This window comes from Spermophilus citellus (genome assembly GCF_964194105.1).
Source record: "Spermophilus citellus genome assembly, chromosome: 7".
NCBI lineage: Eukaryota > Metazoa > Chordata > Mammalia > Rodentia > Sciuridae > Spermophilus > Spermophilus citellus.
The window spans coordinates 148,136,817-148,159,603 of NC_138188.1; the positions used below are offsets into that span (position 1 = coordinate 148,136,817).

At 40.2% G+C, this 22,787-nt stretch overlaps 1 protein-coding gene across 6 annotated transcripts in view; it reads right to left on the reverse strand.

The window, feature by feature from the left end:
* APP (amyloid beta precursor protein) overlaps positions 1-22,787 on the reverse strand; it is a 248,829-nt gene that overhangs the window by 15,752 nt on the left and 210,290 nt on the right. For 3 of the 6 annotated variants that reach the window (XM_081302873.1, XM_081302871.1, XM_081302869.1), the window contains 2 exons: positions 9,119-9,340; positions 2,970-3,023 (listed from right to left, as the gene is read on the reverse strand). In XM_081302873.1, coding sequence (XP_081158999.1) covers positions 2,970-3,023; positions 9,119-9,340 — 276 coding nt within the window. The remainder of the gene's footprint in view (positions 1-2,969; positions 3,024-9,118; positions 9,341-22,787) is intronic. The other 3 variants (XM_081302874.1, XM_081302872.1, XM_081302870.1) reach the window with 1 other exon arrangement.

A 22,787-nucleotide genomic window follows, 5' to 3' on the forward strand; every position in this document is an offset into this window, starting at 1 on the left:
CATAAAGCGCAGGGGATCTCTCCACCCCACATGGAGAGCCTGCTGATGCATTTTTCTTATAACTTGTCCTTTAAAAGTCAATTTTTCTCTGGAAGTAAGCCAGAAGGGAGTAGCAGCCAGCCTAGAAATCATACTGTTATTATTGTGGCTCCTCTGTGACTCTTCCTGCTAGAAGTTTCAGCCTCCTGGTTTGTCAGATGTGAAAATCAAGGAGAGGGCACTTTCCTCCTCGTGACTGTAGAGCACTAGATGGGAGAAACCCAACACCCTTTGGCTCGCTTGTTTCTGAGCATAACAGGGATGACTCAGAAATAGTGACTCAGGGTAATCGGGAAGGGTTTGAAGTCTGAAGATATAATTTGGTACCTCAGATTCAAGTGTGTGGCCTCACAACGTGATGACGAAGAACCAAAATGAACGCTACAAAGCAACTGAGGAAATCAGTCTAAATGCTCAACAGACTCATTACCAACACAAAAATCTGGGGTCTCTACATGACCTAACAGATATCCAGAAAACAATGGTGTTCATAAACACGCTGTAACCAGAACCTTCCTCGGGTCACATCTGAACATTCTTTCTCATCATCTATGCCCTCTTCTTGGGCATAACAAGTCTTACCTGGTGTCAACAAGGAAGCCTGGCCTAGGACGTTCTCTCATCTGTATGGAACAGTCCTCCCTGTCAATCCAAGAGCTTCACGGCTTTCACAACCTCTCTGGAAGCTCATCTTCAGCAAGTCCCCCAGTTATCACACCCTTGGGTTAGTCTCTACCTGTTCACATCACACAGGGTCCTTGCTGGCCCTGAGGTAGCTTTGTGTTTCTCTGCCTTCCAGGTTCCATGACATCTTTCTAAATCTGTAAAGTGGGTTCCTTCCTTCATTCCTCAAGCTCCTGAGAGAAGGGACCTTATCCTTTTAATTTCTTTTAACTCTCCACAGAATGTAATGCAGGGATCCCTGTGAAATATCAAAATACTCTTTTACTGGCACAACAGAGATCTTTGGATGGCTTTCTCCCACTTACCTGATATCATTAGCTAGTGTCTAAAAACAGATTAGTTATTTGCCAGTGTACGGGAATGTCCTTTTCATGTCAGACTTTAAAAACATTCCCTGTTGTGTCACCCCTATTCCAACAGGAACACACAGGCCTGGCTTGCACAATTCAGAAAACGGGCTGAGTGAGTGCTTCTGCACGTCTTACATTGGCATATGGAAAATGTGTCTCCTTTTAGAAATAAAAGGAGAAGCCCATGAAGAAATGCCCCAAGGCCAAGGGCCCACCTGAGCTGGGTTTGGCTGCAGTTAGAATTGAACTGACCCTCCGTTTTGAGTCTCACCAACTGGCTGAGCAAAATGGGAATGTCAACTTGTGGCTCCTTGAAATTCACTTACGTGACACTGACAATAAGGAGGACATTAGGACAGCCGAGATGGTCTCTGACTTACGATAATTTAAGTTCCCTTAAAAGCCCTTCAGACAAGATTCATAAAATCAATGAGATCAGCTGTCAGGACGTGTCACTCTGCTGTCTCCGCTGCCACTCTGCATCACAGCGTGAGAGCAGGAAGACGCCACAAGCAGGGCTCTCAAGAGTCTTCATGCGTGACTGTGCTGGAGGCAGTCAGGGCTCGAGCATATACTAGCAGCGAGAGAGACAGGGCCTACTTCTGGCCCTGCTGCTCTTTCATTAGGGAGCAAAGGTGGGACCTTTGTATGTTGATGATTTAAATTTTTTTTTTTTTTTTTTTTTTTTTTGTACTGAGGGTTGAACCCAGGGGTGCTTTTTACCACTGAGCTACATTCCCAGTTCTTAAAAAAAAAAAAAAAAAATGTTTTTTTTTTTTTTTTTTTTTACTTTGAGACAGGGTCTCACTGAGTTGCCCAGGCTGGCCTTGAACTTGTGAACTCCTGCCTCAGCCTCCCTTGGGGGTTACAGGTGTGCACCACCACACCCAGCCATATGTTGATGTCTTCAAGGCAGGTTAATCTCCTGTTCCTTGACCACTGCATGGGACTTTACGAGGGTAAAAAAGAAAGAAAATGTGGAAAAACAGGTGCTATTGGCAGTAATATTTCCCCAGAATATACACATTTTTCAATTCAATAATTTCCCTTCTTTTGGATTTTCTGAACACATGGGTCCTACCCACTGGGTGAGGCTATGTATGGCATAGATACCAGGCATGCATGTGTCTCTTGTAGTGTGATGTTATGCTTAAAACCAAGTTTGCAACCATAGGATAAACGGAGAACAGAGGGTGAAGAGTGCATTTCTTCTTAATGTTTGGGATAAAAAAATAATTGTCTGTTTTGTTATTAATGACATTTTAAAATAAAAAATAAAAAGGGCTTATTTGCAAAAGTTTGCATATACATCTGTTGTGTTATTTTAGCCACTCATTGGGAGTAAGTATATACAACCCACAAAAGAGAAAAAGTATTTCTGGCTCTGGAGATACACCAATTCTGGTATTTTCAGAAAGTCCTGCCTACTTTAGTAACTAACTGAAGCTTGAGCCCAGTTTAGTTGGAAAAGGACCCATGTGGAGACCAAAGGAGAAAGGAAAGCCAGGCTTATCGCAGGAACCAAGTAGGTCACCACCAGACTGTCTGCACTTTTGTGGGCTTCCATTTTTGAGGACAGGTTCTACATAATCCTCTTCATTAAAAAAAAAAAAAAAGAAAGAAAGAAAAGAAAAAGAAAAAAAAACCCCAAAATTTGAGAAGGGCTTTTTTTTTTTTAGTCTCAAAAGGGATAGCTCAGAAACAAAAACTAGATGATGACTTAAATAGAAACTTGGAAAATGGAAGCGTGAGGAGAATTTTATGAAGTTTGGTTTTAAGGTCATTTCAGATTCTATATGGCAATGTGTGCAACTTATGGGGCTGATCATGGAGAAAGAGGACCTGTTTTGCTCAAGCAGAAGTTGCTGAGAGGCAGGAGGAAGGCGGGTCAGATACCTGGTCGAGTGGTCAGTCCTCGGTCGGCAGCGGGGCGGGCATCGACAGGCTCAACTGGGCGCAGGAAGCAAGAGACACAGAAAGCAAACAAGACAAATCAAGATGGTGAGTTGTGGCTCCTGAACGCACAGCAGGGAAAAGCATGTGCAATAAACAAGTTATTTAAAAGAAGCAGCTGGAAAAGAATCTCAGTGAGCCCATCATGAGCGTCGCGGAACAGGAGGGGCACCACTTCAAAAACCTTATCACCATTGACACATCAACCCAGTCTCCTTAGTTTCCTCAAAAGCACTCGCCAGGGCACAAAGCAACATCAAAGAAGAGGGAGGGTGGGTTTTCCTCTGAGCCAGTTTAGCGATAGTTTCTTGGCTTTTAATTAGAAATAAAAATAGATTACAGCCCACCCCACAGAAAACCTTAAATATACCTCCTTTTACGACTGTCCAATCTTATCTTCTTCTACAGTTAATTAACTACAAAAGGCCTCTGTTAAATCTCTAGAGAAAATGCAAATATGAATTTATTAGGAGAGCAAAGTTTCACCATATAATCTGTCAGTTAGTGAATTGACTTTGTCCTTCATTTGAGGGTAGAAGGGGTTTATAAATCCACAGATTCTTTTACTCTCTTCTTTTTAAAAGGCTGGTTTCCATCGGAGAGATGACATTCCACTGAACTGTGTGAAGTGAGACTATTTCCTTTTACATTTGTTGACATTCACAATTATTCCTTTGTATGTGTTCTGGGTTTGACCCAAAGAAAACAGTGTGAGCGGCACAATAGTGCCCACCCTTGCTCACCATCATCTGGCATTTCCAAATGCTTCTCATTGTCAGAAAATGCTTCCTTGAGCTTACACTGGTCTTTGAAGAAACAAGGAAGGGAGAGAGAAATAAAGCTTTCAGGATTAACAAATGGTCAAAGGGCAAATGAAGCCAAGGGCAGAGAAAAAATTGCTCCGGTAGGGTCTGGCATATACAGAGGGAAGATGGTGAGAAAACTGAACACGGGGTGGAGGGAACACAAGCTGTGCTTGATGGGATGGCTCTGGAGCGGCAATTTCAACGGCACAGCTCACTGATGCTAATATGCCAAGCATTTACACGGGAGATCATGAACCCCAATCAATTGTGAATGTCACATGTCCGCAGGAATGGTGAGGAAAGAAAGTAGAAGCAAGCTAAGTATTCAAAATATGAGAAAATCTTGTTTCTGAGATGACAGAGACATTTGGATACATCCAAAGAGGAGATGACTTGTCCTTTCTGGTGCATTTAAACCCAGACCCAGCATTTATATATCATCCCCCACGACCTTGGGTAAGTAGTCACTTCTGAGGTGGTTTTTCCACATGGAAAATAGAAATGATAACATCTCACCTCCAATTGTAGTAAGGCACAAATAACTTTAAGAGTCTGTTTCAGAGACTCCAAAGTACTAAAAAACTGCATTTATTAAAGTCCCTATTATTAAATATTCTATAATGACTTGCTGTGTGGATGACAGTTCTCTGGCACTTTTTTTCTTGCACTAGAATTAGACACACTTTCTTCTGCAACTCACAAATGTATTTCAACAATGCAGTCTCATTTCTGTTTCATTCCCCCCCCCCCATGTGTAAAATCATGCACATGTGACTTTATTCCTCCTTATAAAATGAAGTTGATGGAAGGATTATTGTACTTTGTGAGAATTTCCTAATGACCAGGGGCCCAAATGGTGCTTCACTTGCAGTTAAGAACACCAAACCCCACTCACAGGAGCAAATACCCAACTTGGAGTGGTGGTGTTCACAGACATCAACTCTCATTTGATGAGAAAACGTGTATCTGACCTAGCGGGAAGCCATTACATTTGTGTTTTAACTGTAGGATGAAGAGCTGGTGGCCTTCCGGGCCATGGCTATGTCACCACTTCTATCTTTGTGATCTTGGACAAATTACATTCTTAATGAACCTTTTGTCACAAGCAGATGGGGGTTTTTCAGGACACACCTCGGTGGAAGAAACTTACAAATAATAAAGCACGAGTCCATATGATTACTTAATATTGGAAAGTATCAAACATGCATAGGAAAATGTCTAAAAGAAGGAATGATTTCATTCCTTCTATCTGGGTGAGATTACTCCTATAAACTTCCCTCTACTTCCAAAAAGTAGAAAATATTTTATAATGTCAGAAAAATGTATTTGTGATACACTTATTTTTTTTTTTCAGTGTGAATGAACAGAATGACCAGGCATTGGACCCTCACTGGACTCGACTTGACTGCTCTTGAGAAAAGCACCACCTTTCTGGTAAGCACCAGACGCTAGGATGGTGAGGACTGCATGAACTCTGAAAAAAAAATAAAGCCTTTGAAAACTCTAGATGTTTCCAATAGAAGGTGAGTGTGCATGTATCTGTAAAAAGAAAGATGAGCAAGGCACAAGTTTCAGGGGGAAGGACAAGAGAGGTGAGAAGGGAAGAAGGGAGGGCCTGCAGGACTGCATTATCACAGGCTTCTTATCTATTCATTCATCTTAGGGCACACTGTTTGGGCCATGTGGGGATTCATCTGGAGACAGGATGAAGATAAAGTCTCTTTAATAAGATCTTGGTTCCATTAAAAAAAAAAAAAAGCAAGCTACTATGTTCCAGCCACTCTGCCAAGAGCTTTTCATGCTGTTTCACTTAGAGCACACACATTACCTTTGAGCTGGGAATGAATATCATCCTTGTTTTACAGATGAGGTGACATCTAGGGAGGATTAAGTCACTTGCCCACCATCACACAGCAGAGCTGGACTTGAAGCTCAGTTTTCATCATTGGAGAGTGTGGGGGAGGACTTAACTCTTCCATGAGATGGTGGGGAATGTGGAAGTGTTTTTGGATGTCACTAGACTAGGGAAAGAGAGGATGCTATGGGCATTTAGTGGATGCGGTTGAGGATGCTAGGTGCTGTACCCAAGACAATGTCAACAAATCTCATACTCGGTGTGGGTTTCAAACTTTCCACTCCTATTGTGGGAGTTCATGGCAGCATGAACCAAACTGAATTTTATTCATAAATACCATGCATTTTTGCAGATTTTAATATAATCTGGGTATACCAGAGGCACACTATTGGGTAAACTGGGGAAGACTGATTTATTCAGAACTTTCCCAAGGGTTATTCAAAATTTTGGAAAATCGTGTTGCTGATGCTTCTGCTGTTTATGGACCCTGATTGCTGAAACAGCACCAGTGTAAGTTTGCAGCTGTATTTGCCACGTTTGTAGGGGACAAACCACCTACTATGCCATTGTTTCTATTTGTTGGGCTTTCAGCACAACAATGTGAAACACGTATTTTTGCAATATTGATTTTTTTTTTTTTACCTAAACCTTGCCAATTTTATTTAAAGATTAACTGTGGTGGGCCAGAGGTGCAGCTCAGTGGTAGAACCAGTGAATAGCATGGATGAGACCTTGGGTTCGAGCCCCAGCACCACAAAAAATTAAAATAAAGAAATTGTTGAGGAGTTTTTTTTTTTTTTTTTTTTTTTTTTTTTACAAAATATTTGTTATAAAAGGGGTACTGGGTCTGATAAAGCTGAGACTGGTAAATCAGGATTCTGATATCTTAGGTACTATTGTCTCTTAGTGCTTTTTTTTTTTTTTGGTGGTGGTGGCACTAGAATTAATATTGGAACCAGGGCCATGTGTATGCTACAAGCACTCCACCACTGAGCTCTGTCCTCAGTCTCTTCCAATACTTTTATATGAGAGTCTGCTGTTTGCCAAAAGCAGATCTTTATTTAATATATTAGCTTTGATGAAATCTGGCAATTAACAGCTAAATCTCCTTTGGTTCAGAGGGACTGAAGCAAAGACTGCCCACCTGAGCACACTGGCAAGATCCAAGGGCTGCAGTGTATGATTGTGTGTGTGATTGTGTGATTGTGTGTGTGTGTGTTTTCTGCACTCATGTACAGTCTGTCTCCCAGGACGGATGCCACAATGTGTGTGTATTAGCAAAAGAGCCAATCTAGTAAGCATCTGGTTTCTCATTTTGGAAAATCAGACTGTACATTCTTCACAAAAATTCTCATTCAAGGTTGAATAATGAGGATTTTAAATGGCTCAATTGTATCTACTTATGAAAAATGATACAACCAGTACTCTAGCAATAATATAATTTGATAAGGAAACTATTCAGATCTTGGGTAACCAAGTATTCTTAAATTATTTTGTTCTGTGTGAGTAGGAATAATTTTAATATGTGATAAAAACTTTATTTTTTAGAAATGATGGTAGAATGTGATGGACATCATTATCCAAAGTACATATATGAAGACATGAATTGGTGTGAATATACTTTGCATACAGAGATATGAAAAATTGTGCTCTACATGTGAAATATGAATTGTAATGCATTCTGCTGTCATATATAAAAAATTTTAAAAACCCTTTATTTCTACACTATATCTAACATTTCTGTTTATATCTGATGATAATACTATAAGGTAACTTTTTTTTCAAATTGAGGAAACATACTAGAGTGATTATTCATGTTGTGCACATAGCCTAGACAAAGATTTTCAGCAGTAGTTCTTTTTAAAAAAATGCTTGTCAAGTGTGCTTAAGGTATAAAATTGGATTTAGATTTACTGAGGACTACACTGAGCTACTTTATAATAACTGTATTACAAATACAAAAATATCATCAAAATTTGCTACTTTTCAAAAAGAAAATCAGAGGTAAAAATCCCATTGTGTTCTTGAAAAACTTGTCATTATTATTGATATTTTTAGGGAAAGTTTTCATGTGTTTGTGGTTTTGCACTTCTAATCATGCAAAAGTGATGAAAACAAACTAAAAGATGCTCTTTCCTACACAAACAGTTCTGCTAAGAAACACCTGTGCCAAAAGTATATCATCTAGGTGCACAAATATGTTGATGGAGAAAACCCTTGATTCTCAGAAAAAATGTAGAGTAATGTGCCTCTGAATACTGACAGCTGCCATAAATTTAAATTGCTAAACAAATTTATTTAAATCTTAAGGAAACTTACATTTTATTTATATGTGGTCCTCTATTTTTGCCTTTAACATTTACTGCAATTTGAATTCCCAAGTATGAATAAATAGCCAGCAAAGACTATCTTGGTGCCTGTCAAGTTTCCATTATGCAGCCTATCCCTAAATGCTCCTCAGGTGCTGCATGATCTGCCAAACTATATTAGTCGAGGCAACGTCCTCCACCTGTTATCTTTGGTAGTGGACATTCTAACCCACTATTCCATAAACACAAGCTGAAAATTGTGCTTTCATTCCAGAACCAACAAAATAACTCTCAATGAGAAAGTGTTTTATAAAAATTCCTATCAAAAATCGTCATTCAAGAACTTTGTTTCCTGATGCCTCAATTTCCTTATTTGAAAAACAGTCCTTAAAACAATATATGGCATATAGTACATACTCGGTGTATCCACACATTATATATAATATATAATTTTTTGAGATGGGGTCTCACTATTCTGTCCAGGCAGGTCTAGAATTCCTGGGCTCTAGTAATCTTCCTGCCTCAGCCTCCCGAGTAGCTGGGACTACAGGTGTGAACCACCATGCTCAGCTTTATGTGCTTAAGAAGAAAATGGGGAAAATTAGTGGAATGTCATTGCCACACATTTTCCAGATAGAGAATAGCTTCTTGAATAATGTATGTTTTTAAAAGAGTAGTAACTCCAAGGATAATACTCCCCAGAATGTAAACCAGGATCCCTGGGAAACAACAGGCCTTTTTTATTTGAAAGTGTTCTATGTAACTATAATCATCCCCTGTTGTTACCCACAAAATGGGACTGTTTATTTGCTTCATAAAGAATAAAAAAATGTAAAGAATAACTTCTTTCTATTAATTATAAATGTAAAAAATAATTCAAATCTATCAATGTAATAAAGATATATTATTTTAAAAACATAACAATTCCTAATATTTATTTCTGATTCAAAATAAAGTTAAGTGACACTATCATTACCTCATTAAAAAAATCACCACTCAAACACATTAAAAAGATTTCATGTGTGTGCACATACACACTCACCTATGTGAGCAAACATATGCACACTTATCTACATACACACACACCTTGGGATGCTTCTGTTCCCTTTTGGGGACTCTTACCTTCATTTTCGGTATTGGCCGGCACAGAGTCCACCCCAAAAGGATGCCACGGCTGGAGATCGTCCAGGCTGAACTCTCCATTCACGGGAAGAAGCTCCACGGTGGTTTTCGTTTCAGTCAAAGACGGCATGAGAGCATCGTTTCCATAACTGATTCTTGGTTCGCTGATCATGTTGGCCAAGACGTCATCCGAGTAGTTTTGCTCTTTCTGAAGCAGCTCGTCTAAACAAAACAACCATCTCCTTGGTGAGTAACAAGGATCATAACGGCAGCAGGAACAGCAGCTCCTGTCCAGCCAGGCAGACCTGGATGTCATTGAGACCCACCCTCTGGGTACTGTTATCTCCATCTAACAGATGTGAAAACTGAGGCACACGGAAGGTAAGCGACTTATGTAAGGTCACAGCTGGCAAGTGCCCTGGGTGGAATCCAAACTTAAAGAGAAGGGCAGCTGGCTGCTGTTCAATGGTCACACTACTCTCCCAGAAGTGAATGATGTCAGGAGCTATGCTTCCATTCCTTCTCTCTAGAATCCAGTGATCACAAAGGAATCAACAGTGCGCTTTGGTGTGGTGTTTGGGACAGTGTGGTGGTTTGGATCTGGAATGTACACCAAAGGCTCGAATGTTGAGAGCTCAGTCCCCAGTGCAGCAATGAGCACAGGTGGGGCTTTTGGAAAGTGATTAAACCATGAGGGGTCCGACCTCTGGACTAACTGAGTTCACAGCTGAATTGACTATTGGGAGGTGGTAAAAACTATAGGAGGTGGGACCTACGTGAAGGCAATGGGTCCTTGGGGACTATATCTTGATCCTGGTCCTCCATCCCTTCTCTGCTTTCTGGCTGCCATGAGCTGACCAGCTTTCTCTGTAACACCTTCAACCGTGATGCTTGTGCCTTGAAGCCAGCTGACGATAGACTGCAAGTTTTGAAACTATGAGCCAGAATGAACTTTCAACTTTGAAGTAGTTTTTCTCATGTATTTTGTTACAGTGATAGAAAGCTGACTAACACAAGAAGAGTGTCAGCAGCTGGTAAGCTGCAATCTATTTCAATCCAAAGGGCACATCCCATCATTGGAGACCCTGAGGAGTCTTCCTTGAACATGTGCATAGATAAGAAAAGCATTACAGATCATGGTCTGCTTTATTCTGAAACATTTTTCATCATTTTGTCTTGAAAAAGATCTGTTTCCCTAAATGCTCCTCAGGTGCTGCATAATCTACCAAATTATTCTGTGGTATTTTTAAAAATTAGAGACCCAAAGATGCATGCCATATGACCCGGCATACATGTCATTAACAATTATCATTATTAAATAGAGTATCTCATTTTCCAATCATATATGTGCCAAGAGTTTACTGAATTATATATTTCAAACTGATCACTGGTTAGTATTAATGTTGGAGAAAATGAAATCAGATTTAAATTTGATATGTAGCATTTTATTACTGTACTTCAAATTCTTCTTTAACTTGACAAAACCCTTAGAATTTATCTGAAAAGTTAAAATTCTGTTCAAATAGACCCATTAACACAATTTGATGGGATACATTAAAGTATACGATTAATATCCTTCCATAGAATCACTTTTATTGCAAGAGATTATGTAAAATGATAGAATCCACAGCAAATTAGTCCTTTTGAAGTCTAATTTGAGTCATAATATATACCTATTCACTGTGGCACAGTTTTAAAATTCAATATTTGATGCTTTCAATGACCTTTCCCTTACAGATAAAAGGTCCAGATTACATTTCCTCCAACTTTTTCAAGTCTTACAAAGTCATAGGTAATGGGTAAAAACTCAGCCAATATCTATTTGAATAAATCAAATGGGCTTTTAAAATATATAAATAGTATGCTTGTGACTGTCAAGCACTTGCTATCCTGAAAACAGGATGTCCTGGAAGAATTAATGGTGCTAATACACCCATTTCAAGAGAAAATGAGGGAGCTTGGTTCCCCTGGGGCCATGTTGCCGTTGGTGCCTTTGTGGTATTTACTATTGATTACCTTCCTCCTGCACCTGGAAACATTCTGTCTTGCACATATAATACTAAGCTGCTTCCCTATAATGTCTCTGAATAACTCTCCATGTTCCTTTTTTTCCAACCTCTTGGTCTTTATTTTCTTCTAGTACACTTTCTACAATTCTCCCCTTTGGAAAACTCAACATGCTTGGAATTCTAAGTATCTCCTACCTTTGGATGGATCTGAAATGTTTTCCCTCAGCTCTGTCTCCTCTCTCCCACTCTGTATAATTTCCAAGGTTTGGTGGATGTGTTAACTTAGATCTTCCTCCTGATTCATGAACTTATTTGGTATAGAACTATACTCAAGCTCCTGCCTTCCCCTTTTCGAATCATCCGTGACTCATACTCACCACTATTGGCAACTTTTAAATTTCATTTCTAAATCCTCTCATCTACATTCCATTCACTTTTCCACAGCCCTCTTCCTTGGACCAGGATTAATTTTTGCCTAAATAATTATGACATGTTTCCTTATTGTCTACTATGGTCTGAATGTCCCACAAAATTCATGTGTTGGGACTCATCCCCCACTGTGGTAGTACTAAAAGGGCCTTTTGGGAACTGATTAAGTCATGAAGGCTCTACCCCCATAAATGCTTAATCAGTGCCTTATAAAAGGGATGCAGGGAACTACCTCAGGACCTTTTTAGCTCTTCTATTCTGTTGTGTGAGGACATAGGGTTTATTCCTGTAGAGGGTGAAGCACTACATGGCATCATTTTGGAAACAGAAAGTCTAGGCTCTTAGCAAACTCAGAACCTTCAAGTGTCTTTTTCATTTTTATTTTTTGGCACCAGGGATTGAACCCAGATATGCTTAACCATATCCCCAGCCCTTTTTTACTTTGAGACAGGGTCTTGCTAAGTTGCTGTGGCTGGCTTCAAATTTGTGATCCTCCTGCTTCAACCTCCTAAGCTGCTAGAGTTGATGGGTGTGCACCACCGTGTCCCCAGCAGTGTCTTGATCTTAGACTTCTAGTATCCAGAATAGTAAGAAATAAATTTCTATTTTCTATTACTGAGTTCCAGATATTGTTATAGCAGCACAAACTAAAATACTGCTCTACTAATTTTTATTCTTATTTGTTCCCTAGATCTTTCCCTAGTAATGGGAATGGTTTTCCCCCACTTCAGTGGGTCCTCATTTCCTACTGAATTGATCCAACTCCTGGACCAGACACTGGAGGCCCTCTTGATCTGAGCCCACTAGTCATGTGCCTGACACACATCCCTCAGGCTGAATAGTGTAGGTTATCCCCAGAGGGAACCATGTATTCCCACCATGACAACTTTGTTCTTTGTGCCTGTTACCTGGAAAGCTTACCTCTGTTTATCTAAATTATATGAATTCTTTAATGCCCAGGTCAGATACCCTCTCCCTTTTGACTCTCCTCTCAAGCTAGGCATTACTAATCTCAAGAAACTGAGGCTGGGACAGATGAACCCATCTCTTCAAGATCCCGTGCCAGTAAGCATCAGGGCTGAAATCCAGGTCCTAGGCTGCACTTAGCCTCTACTTATTTCCACCTCCCCTGATATCAGAAGAGGAGTTCAATCTTCGTCTCATCATTGGGTTGCTCATTTACAGAGTAAATGAAGAAACCAGGCATGGTGTCTGAAACCAGAATGTTCCAATGTCTTTAGTTATGTCTTCTGCTCCTGTGGGGCTGTGAGTCGACGTAATCACCACTAGCCCTGTGAGATGGTTATTGCTTTTGTCCGGCCAGAAGTCATTTCCCAAATGGGCAGCTGGAGAAGGGGGGACCCTGTGTCTACCTTAGCTTTTGGCAGCAAAAAAAGGCAGGGTAGGGAATCATCAGAGAGTGTTATGGTTTAGATACGAGGTGTTTCCCAAAAGTTCATGTATGAGACAATGCAAGAAGGTTTAGAGGTGAAATGATTGGGTTATGTGAGCCTTAACTTAATCAGTGCATCAATCCCCTGGATAGGGATTAACTTGGAGGTAACCGAGGCAGGAGGGTGTGGCTGGAGGAGGTGGGTCAGTCGGGGCATGCCTTTGGGGTATATACTTGGTGAGCTGAGCTTGGTCTCTCTCCTTCGTGGAGTGATATCTTGAGCTGCTTCCCTCCACCACACTCTTTCACCTCGATGTTCTACTTTACCTGGAATTAGCTATCTGTGGACTAAGACCTTGGAAAACATGAGCCCCCAAATAAACTCTTCCTCCTCTAATTGTTCTTGTCAGGAAGTTATAGGGACCTTTTCCTCTTTTATCTCTTATACATTGGCAGGAAATTTCCTCCAATAGGCACCAAAATGCCAACTCCCCTGATTATGAGTTTTCCTGATTCATTATATTCACATTCAGAAAATTTAAATGAAAGAATGAAATATTCAAGAAAAGTTACATTTTTAGCTGAGCAAAAAAACACTTAACCATTCTTTTCATTCAGAGGTACCAAATAGCAGAAATCTATATTCCTTTCTTAACATAGGAGTTTTAGGGAAAAAATATCCCTGGCTATATGATTTGGAAAAATAAAGTCAGTGTGATTTTAAGGAAAAAAAAAAAAAAAAAGAGGTGAATGTGATGGATTACTCCTAGTTGGGCTAGGATTCAATTGTGTGTTCATAAAATGTCTAAGTCAGTCAGCAACCTCTTGATATTATCAAGGGCTCAAGATTTTACCAACAGTAAATGCACTGATGCTGGGCAATTGCTCCTGTGACCAAATATGCAGAGCCTCCATGATTATTTCATTGTTCATTTTGAGTAGGACTTCATCTTTGACTCCCATGGTGAAGCTAACCACCTTCTACTGCGATGGTGGGCCTGATGGATTGTCCTTTTATCTGAATTAATTTAATATTTTATTACAATGCTTTAATGGCCTACATTGGGAATTTCCAAAGCTTTTAAGCATCTACACTTGCCAACTGTTGTATTAAACTGAAGGAGTACATTCATTTTCCCTCACCGTAATTTTTTTCCCTTCCTTTTTCCTAGAAGCTTTTATTGCTCAAAATTGCAGCAGTTACTTCTGGAGCCAGATATACCCAGATACTTGAGTTTTGCATTTTAAAGTAGAAATATTTCACTGAGTTCAATGATGGTAATATTTAACCTTTGGTTTAAGCAATAGAGATAATTTCAAATATTAAGACACACAATGAACCCCATCACTTTGCTCTTTTAAAAGTGCTCTGAGGATGTATTTAGGTATACTTAGAGTAAATAAGAAAAAGAAGAACCCCACCACTTAGCTATCATTGGAAATATTGAAAATGTTTCAAAGAAAGTAACATCAAAAGAGACTAAGTAGTGATTTCACCTACAAGTGGCTGAACTAATTCTGTTTTTGTGGAAGCAACAGATATCCATGATTGTTCATTTTGAGACAAATGACTTAATAAACAAAAGGACTGCTGAATAAGAAACAGATGAATTCTACATAATTCATCTAATGTTCTTTTAATGATCAACCCACTGGCCAAACTCCTTCTAAAAATTCAATGGCCATATTTTAAGTTTCTAGAAAATAAAGTTTATTGACATTGTGTCAATCTCAATTCTCTTTTTACATGCTTCATAATTCCTTGTGACTACTGAACGACATCTCAGCCTTTCTACTGTAAAACATGGCTGGTCCAAGGTCTGGTTTGGAGACCAGTGATCACAAGGTCGCCAGGCTTGCCATATTATCTTTTGCCAAGGATTGATCTGTCATTGCCAGTATAATTTTCATTTTGATTCTTCTGGCTCCTTGTGGAAAAATATTTATCTGCACCCTCTATGCAAAACTCAAATTTCTTTTAGATCTTGTCTCACAGGGGATTCTCACAAACCTTATCATTTAAATAGATATTTACTTACCCACCTGCCTGAAAGGACTGAGGATCACACCCCACACACTTCATAATACACACCATCCATCCTAACGCAGCTGCACTGAAGTATTTTGTAAAAGGGATGTAATTTTTCCCTATCAAGAAGTCACTATAAATCAACTGTCATCCATTCTAGGCGTTCTGCCCACACCAGTACTATGAGATCAGATTTAATTTTCCAATCAGAGTTTTCTGCATGTCTGATTCTTAGCTTGGCATATTACTGCTATGCTGTTTATCTTATTTAATGTCTCCATGGCCTCTGAAACTCCTTAAGCCTGTATTCCTCATCCATAAAATTCTGGGCTGTTGTTTGGGTGGTCTTTGTAGTTCCTTCACATAAATCCTATTATCTCAACTCCTGCTACGTGAGTGTCCTCTGTGTGTTTGTTAGAAATGCAAAATTTCAGTTCTCAAAATCTGCACATTAATGAGACCCCCAGGTGACTCTCATGCATGCTAACGTGAGGGGACCTACTCTCCACCATGTTGATTACAACATGAGCTGTTCAAAGGCGCCACTAGGCCACGGCCTCAGCTATCCCTCGATAAAAGACAAAACAAACCTAAGAACAGAACATAAAGATAAACATGGGTGTAAAAAATGATCATTGGACAAAGAAGCAATACTTCCAGAGGAAATTTCACCTCCAAACACTTTAAAGTCTTGTTCTTAGAACCAACACACTGATGTCCTGAAGCTATCATTCCCGGTTGCGTTTTTTTGTACTCAAAAGCCACAGGAAAGTCTGATCTCCTTCACCAGACCACTTTTAAAGGCAGGAAGTCACATATCAGCAAGAGCTAGGATGCATTCAGGCAACAGGTCAGTGTCATACAGCATGACACTTAAAAGGGCACCAGGGGGAGTCGGTCACATGTCACCCCAGGGCTCTTCCCAGAAAAAGAGTAGCTCTCCCCAAGTGAAGACACTTTCAGCAGACCAGTCTGGCTGATAAGTTGATTTATGACAAAGTAGGAACACACCAAAGGTTCAGTGGAGGAGAAGCTGTTTGGAATGCTGAACTGGAGATTCTCTCTAGGGTCTTCAAGTGATTTGGGCATGGTGGGGGTGTTTTAATCAGTCATCTGTGATGCTGTAGCTGTGTTGTGATGCCACTGAGACATGCTATGACACATTAAAAGCAAGAGACAACTGACTCACGACAACATCCATTTCTATGGCCTTTCCATATCTATTCATCAGCTCATTTGATTCCTACAATGATCTTTAGGTTGGGAGTACCACCCTGCTGAGCACAGAATAAACAGATATCCATCCCGAGAAGTATGTTTAAAATCAGTAACTGGCATATGCCTGTCATCCCAGAGGCTCGAGAAGCTGAGGCAAGAGGATAGGGAGTTCAAGGCCAGTCTCAGCAACTTAGTGAGGCCCTGGGTAATTTAGTGAGACCCTGTCTCAAAAGGGCTGAAGGTGTGGCTCAGTGGTTAAGCACCCCTGGGTTCAATCCCTGTGCCCACCTCCCCTTCCCCACCAAAAAAAAAAAAAAAAAAAAAAAGTAACTGAAAGAACTGGTGTCTCCCAATTTCTAATGCAACCTTGTCATGAAAATTCCATTTGACAGAAGACAAGGTTACTCTACACTGATTAGGAACTAACACTTTGGAAGCATCACCCCACACATCCACCATCACAAATATCCCAACTTTTATATCTTTTTTTTTTTATAGTTTTGAGAGGACAAATTTGATTTTATATATCTATTTATTTTTCTCTAGATATATATAGAAAAACAGATATGAAAACACTATGGTAAAAGAGGTTAAAGTCATAGTCTGAGAACTCCTTGAGGGTATTTGAGCAGCAAAGTTAGGTGAGAAGAGCATCACAGCCAGGTGAGGCTCCTTCCTTTAACTGTGTGAGGCCTTCCCAGTCACTTCCATCTTCAGGGTCGGTCCGTCCTCAACAGTGTCTCTGGAAACACGGCCTCACTCTTCCTTAGAGTTCCCTTCCTCAGAAGATGGGTGGAGGACGGTAGCCATGTGAACTCCCTGCCTCTGGGTTTCACCAACTCCAAGTCACATTTAAAAATCACTCAGACTGACTCGGAGCTGCTGAACAGTGCATTTATTCTATACTCAATCACATAAAATATCCTTTTTTTTTTTGTTTTAATCCACAATATAAAAATGTAGTGAGTAGGACAGTTCAATGGCTGAGAGTGAAACAGGATCCTTTTCCAAGTTGGGGAAAAATTTATAGACATATCATCACAAGATAATGCTGTCCCACAAATCCAGTTTTTATCTTGACCTCCGGAAAATTAGGACACTCCTCTCTTATTTTTAGCCACACTATCAATCCTGAAAATCTTCCAGAGTTAAAATTCAGACTCCATGTCTAAATCTGGATTTATTTTTATTTAGCAGCTTCCTGACTACAGATCTTTAAATGGGGCATGCTTTGTCCACTCATGGCAACAAACTGTCCCTGGAAGGGACACAGACAAGGCTGCACATCATTCATGATAATATTCCTTACTGCAAATGACATTTTCCTTAAATATCATTTGTCTGGCTTAGACTAAAGGTAAGGAAAGAGTCCCATTTCATTTAGGACAAATTTCCTTTTGGCTTTCAAACATCAAACAACTTTTATCTACCAATGGCATCAGTCAGAAATCAAGATAAAAGCCAGCCAGGCTCCCTGGCATCTGAAAGCAGATTAGAAAGCTTCTTTTTCACATTTTCTTATGGAACGTGTGCCAATGTCCTGATCTTATTTCCAACTACATTAGGGGGGTCTTAATCCCATGTGGGTGGTCAGCAACCTAAAATCAGACTAAAACATAAGTTTACACACTACAGAAATAATCTCTGAAAGTACGCTGTGCTGAGATTGCAATTCTCATATAGACTATACGGATATCTTTGTTTTGTTGAAATTAATCAAGAATTTAGGTGAAAGAGCCATTAGGTCTGCAACTCACTTTTTAAAATGAAGGGATTTTTACATAGCATTTTTGGATTATTTCTGTTAAGTCTGAAATTTTATTAAAATAAAACCAGTGCTGTACACATTACTGTACCTCTATGTACATATCTGGATGGTTTCCTCTGGTTAATATATAGTGAAATTGTATTACATGGGCCTGTAATTTAAGCTAATACAAACTGCACATTCTCTGCAAACAAAAATAAAAAATGAATAATATTTTTATGCTTCATATCCTTTAAAAACAAGAAAAGTCTTTCATATGGTCTTCATCCCAAGAATCAGTTCTCTCTTCACATGCTAGAGGAAAAACTGGCTGTCTTGAGCTAGTTGCGAAATGTGCATTTTTATGGCTGAGCTAATGGAATTTTAAGGAAATTATTATGTGGCTTTCTTTCTTCAAAACTGTCCTTAACCTCTGCAGCAAAGCTATGACTTCACTGTGGTTTATATCTATTTATGTATAAAGGAATCAGTTGATACTAATTACAAGAGTAAAATACATTCAGTGCAAAAAATGTAGAAAAAAGCAATAACAAAAACTCATTTGCAATCCCACTACCAGAGATGACCAAGAGTAATTATATTTTTTGTTAAATGTATTTATCCTTTAAGGAATTGTATTTCATCTCTTCTCCATCCTCATTTTGTTATCTATGTTTTTATTTTATTTTTTGTACCAGGGATTGAATCCATGGGTGCTTAACCACTTAGCCACATCCACAGCCCTTTATTATTTCGAGATAGGGTCTTGCTGAGTTGCTTAGGGCCTTGCTAAGTTGCTGAGGCTGGCTTTGAACTTGTGATCCTCCTGTCTCAGCCTCCTAGGCTGCTGGTATTACAGCTGTGCGCCATTATCTCATTTTTTTCAGTGTGGAAAATAAAATTAAATATATTTTGAGGCTACTAACATGCAGATAGTATTTGGAATTAGGATTATTAGATTTGAGGATGCAGAAAGATGGGTTCAAGATGAAGAATTCTCCAATTTCCTGCTTCAGCAATTAGTTTCCAGTTTTTTGTGAGGCTCTTTTGCATACTTGGTAGTTTTCTGGAGTGGTTTTTTTTTTGGGGGGGGGTTGTTTGTTTTTACTTCTAAGTTATTTATTTCTTTTAAAAAAGGCTAATGCTTTTTAGTGTGGACAAAAAGAGAGCGAGCAGGGCTGGGGATATAGCTTGGTTGGTAGAGTGCTTGCCTTGCATGCACAAAGCCCTGGGTTCTAAAAGAAAGAATGAGGGGGAAAAAAAAAAACCTCAAAAAAGTTTTCCTGTGCTTGTGTACATTTTTTATAAATGCTACATCATTCAGAAGCCTGTATACAATGTGAGCCCAGTTTCTCCTGGTCCCTTCTTTGATGGTTGTTGGGGTGTTTTGGGCATCAATCCATAGGGGCCCTTTTCTCTATCTGAGCTCTGCCCCAATTAAGAGAGCAGCAGGCAGAGATTAAAACATCACCTTTACTTCTGATAAAGGCCAGGTCCCTACTGGCCCACATGATGGTTTCTTTGGGGAGTGAGTTACATGAAGGGCAGATACTCAGCTTATCCAGCTGCATGTGGGCTGGATTTGACCTCCAACTTGATCCTTTGGCTGCACAAGACAAGGGAGGGAGAACCAGCCATGCAAGACACACTCATAGCACAGCTGCAGAGAGCCCTGCTGGCTGTAGATGCAACTCCAGAACGAGTACTGATTGGCGGTCACTGGGTGGTGTCCCTACAGCTCTGTCCTGTAGGCTCTGCATAAATGTGCCTCTGCAGTGACCTCTGCATAAATGTGCCTCTGACCAGCACCCTTTCCCACAGTCCAGAGAAGTCTACCTGACCAGGAAAAAGACATCTCGGTGTGCACCAGAGCAGATCAATGAAATGGAAAATGTGCCTCTCCCAAAAGACAGCCATCACTCTGGGGGTGTGAAGAAAGCACATTCTAACCGCTTCGTGTTGATAAGTGATTAATTGATAGAATTTTACACTATAAAGCATACAAAAATTGGTTAGCATGGATGGTGAGCTCACATCAGAAAGGCTTTCAACATCCATACGGTAGTTAATTTCTTAGTTAATTTGAGTGTCCCTCAAAGAGCTTTAGAGATTTATGCTGATAATTGTAAGAAGAGGTAAAAGTGTAAGATTAGGACAGATACCTAGCTCTTCACGAGGGGGGATGGGCTCCTGTTCCTGGAGACCTCATCTTCCTGTAGAGGACAGCTCATTCGAAACGACAATTTATGCAGGTAAAAATCTAAACACATCCTCTATGCTTTTCCACACAAAACTCTCTTTCCTGTGAGCAATTCTAGGCACAGCAGTGGCTCTCCATGCTGCAGATTATTCATGTGCCCCCTTAATGATATATGGGGAAATCCAGCCTGGAAGTGGCAGGAGTTTGGCAATGGATGGCAACATCTTTTTAGGAGGGTATTCACAATGCACAGGAGTGAGAGAAGCCAAAGGGACCCACTTTAAGGAAAAGGATATGGGGCGAAGGAAAGTCAAACAACTTTATCATTAACTAGGAGTTCATCCATTTGTTCACCTGTTCAGCAATCCTAACATCTTCTAGGTTGGAGTTAGAAATAATGTCTTTTTTTTTTTTTAACTAAAAGAACTCATGCTTCAGAGAAAAAGAGTGGCAGAAGAATAACTCCTATAGAAGTGTTATGGTTGGAATAACAACAGAGTGAGAAAGAATTGAGATTGAGTTTTGGGGCTCGGGGTAGTGATTATATGGTTTGAAGCTGAGTGTCCCTCAAAGGTCCACATGCAAAGGTTTGGTGCACAGGTGGAGCTATTGGAAAGTGGTAGAACCCAGATGTGGGGCTAAGAGGGGGCCCTTAAGTCACTGGGTCTGTGCCCTTAAAGAGGACTGTGGGACCATGGTTTCTTTCTTTGTTCCCATATGCCCTCTTGCCATGAATTGCTGTCATCCACCACCAGGGGTCAAACCATTGGGGCCACCTGATCTTGGACACTGACTTCCAAAACTGTGAGTTACATCAACATTTTCTCTTTATAAAGTTGACTGCCTCCGGTATTTTGTTGTAGTAAGGTAAAGTTGATTAACGCAGTGATCCAACAGTAGGATAGAACAGGAAAGAGACTGCCATCCTAGCAGACACAGGTCTGTGTACCATGGCACAGAAGACAGGCTGACCAGGGCTTCTGGGTCAAGGGAGAAGTGAGAGGGAAGGCAGCTTAGACACTGCAAGGCTTTCAGTGGGACATCCAGAGGGCAGAGGAATGTACTGACCTGTACCATGAGTATACTATGAGCAAAATCCCAGACTAGAAATTTTATAGGCCAAGTGATCTGTGATCCATCAACAAGTAAAGAAAAGAAAGGAATGGAGGGGAAGCCTGGGGTTTAAAAAGAGACTTAAAAGACATGCGATCATTAAAGATGGGCAAGAGGACAGCGGGTGAGGATACACAAGAGAGTGACGTGGAAGTGGCACAAGGATCGGCAGTGGGTGCTTGGGTGGTGGTGGTGGTGGTGGTTGGGTGGCTGTGACTCGTACAGGGCAGAAACACTATCAGGAGATCAGGCACTATTCTAATTCTTGACCTGCCCTTAGTCTATGCAAAGAGCAACATGGGAGGGGGGGAAGATAGGCTCGATTTGGACGTGTTGAGTTTGTGAAATTCCTGGACATTGCGACAGATGTCTTGGAAGTCACTGGAAATATGAACCCAGAAAACCCACGCCCAGGTTGAAACAGCCCACAGGGAAGCACCAGAATATAGACAGGTGTTCTCCTGATGTGAGAAAGGGGGAGGTGCCCCTCATTAGATTAGCCCAACGGGATTTATCGGATATTGAATTCTGCTAAGTGAACAGCTCCACCCACAGTGAAGTGCCACGTCCTTGCTGGAAATTCTTCATAATATCCAACTACAATGTTTCACCCAATGAAATAAGATGAGTGGCTGTTAAGAAGTCTAGAGTGAGTAAGGCATTTCTTATCCAAATAAAGAGTTATGGGTCTTTTCTTTCAAATCAAACCATTTTAATATGAGCATTCGTAAGGTAATAGATAGCAACTTTACTATTTTTACTTTTCCTGCAAAGAACAAAGGAGAAAATTGTGTAGGAGGTGAAAAGTAAAGTCCACCTACCCTTTTTATTGATCTGATTTTAGAGACTCGTTCCCTGCAGATGATGATGAAGGGAAAAGGGGTGTGGTGTCACAGAGGCCAGTTCTGCTTGAATTACCTAGAGAACCTCAAATCCTGGTGCTTACAAGATGTGCTCCACTCGACATGATGCGAGTACCCAGCTGGCCACTCCCTCACTAAGAATGGACAACATCATTCCCTAAATAGTAAAACAACTATTTACATAGGATTAGGTGTTCTAAATAATCTAGAGATGACAGTCTATGAAAGAATATGCATGCATTATATGCAAATACTACTGTCATTTAATACGAGGAACTTGAAGATCCATGGGCTTGGGGATCTCTAAATGGGTCCTGGAATCCGTCCTTCTTGACACCAAGGGATGAGTGCCCGGCTTATGGGCCTCACATGGGAGAAACTGCTCCAGTCTCTTCAAACCATTTCTAAAGTCCACACATCCTAGCCTCAGTGCAAGACCTCATACAAGTTCTTTCTGATATTGCTCAAAATGTGCACAGAATCCCAGTAATTTATTTCCTTAAAAAAAAAAAGTTACTTTAGAATACTGTTTTCGGGACAGCACAGTTAACATTTCCTTACCCCCTGCTCTGCTTTCAGAGCATTTCAACTTGAAACTAAAAAAAAAGGTAACTACCTTTCTGTAAATACATAATATTAAAGTGCAATCATCTTCAATAATGTGTAAT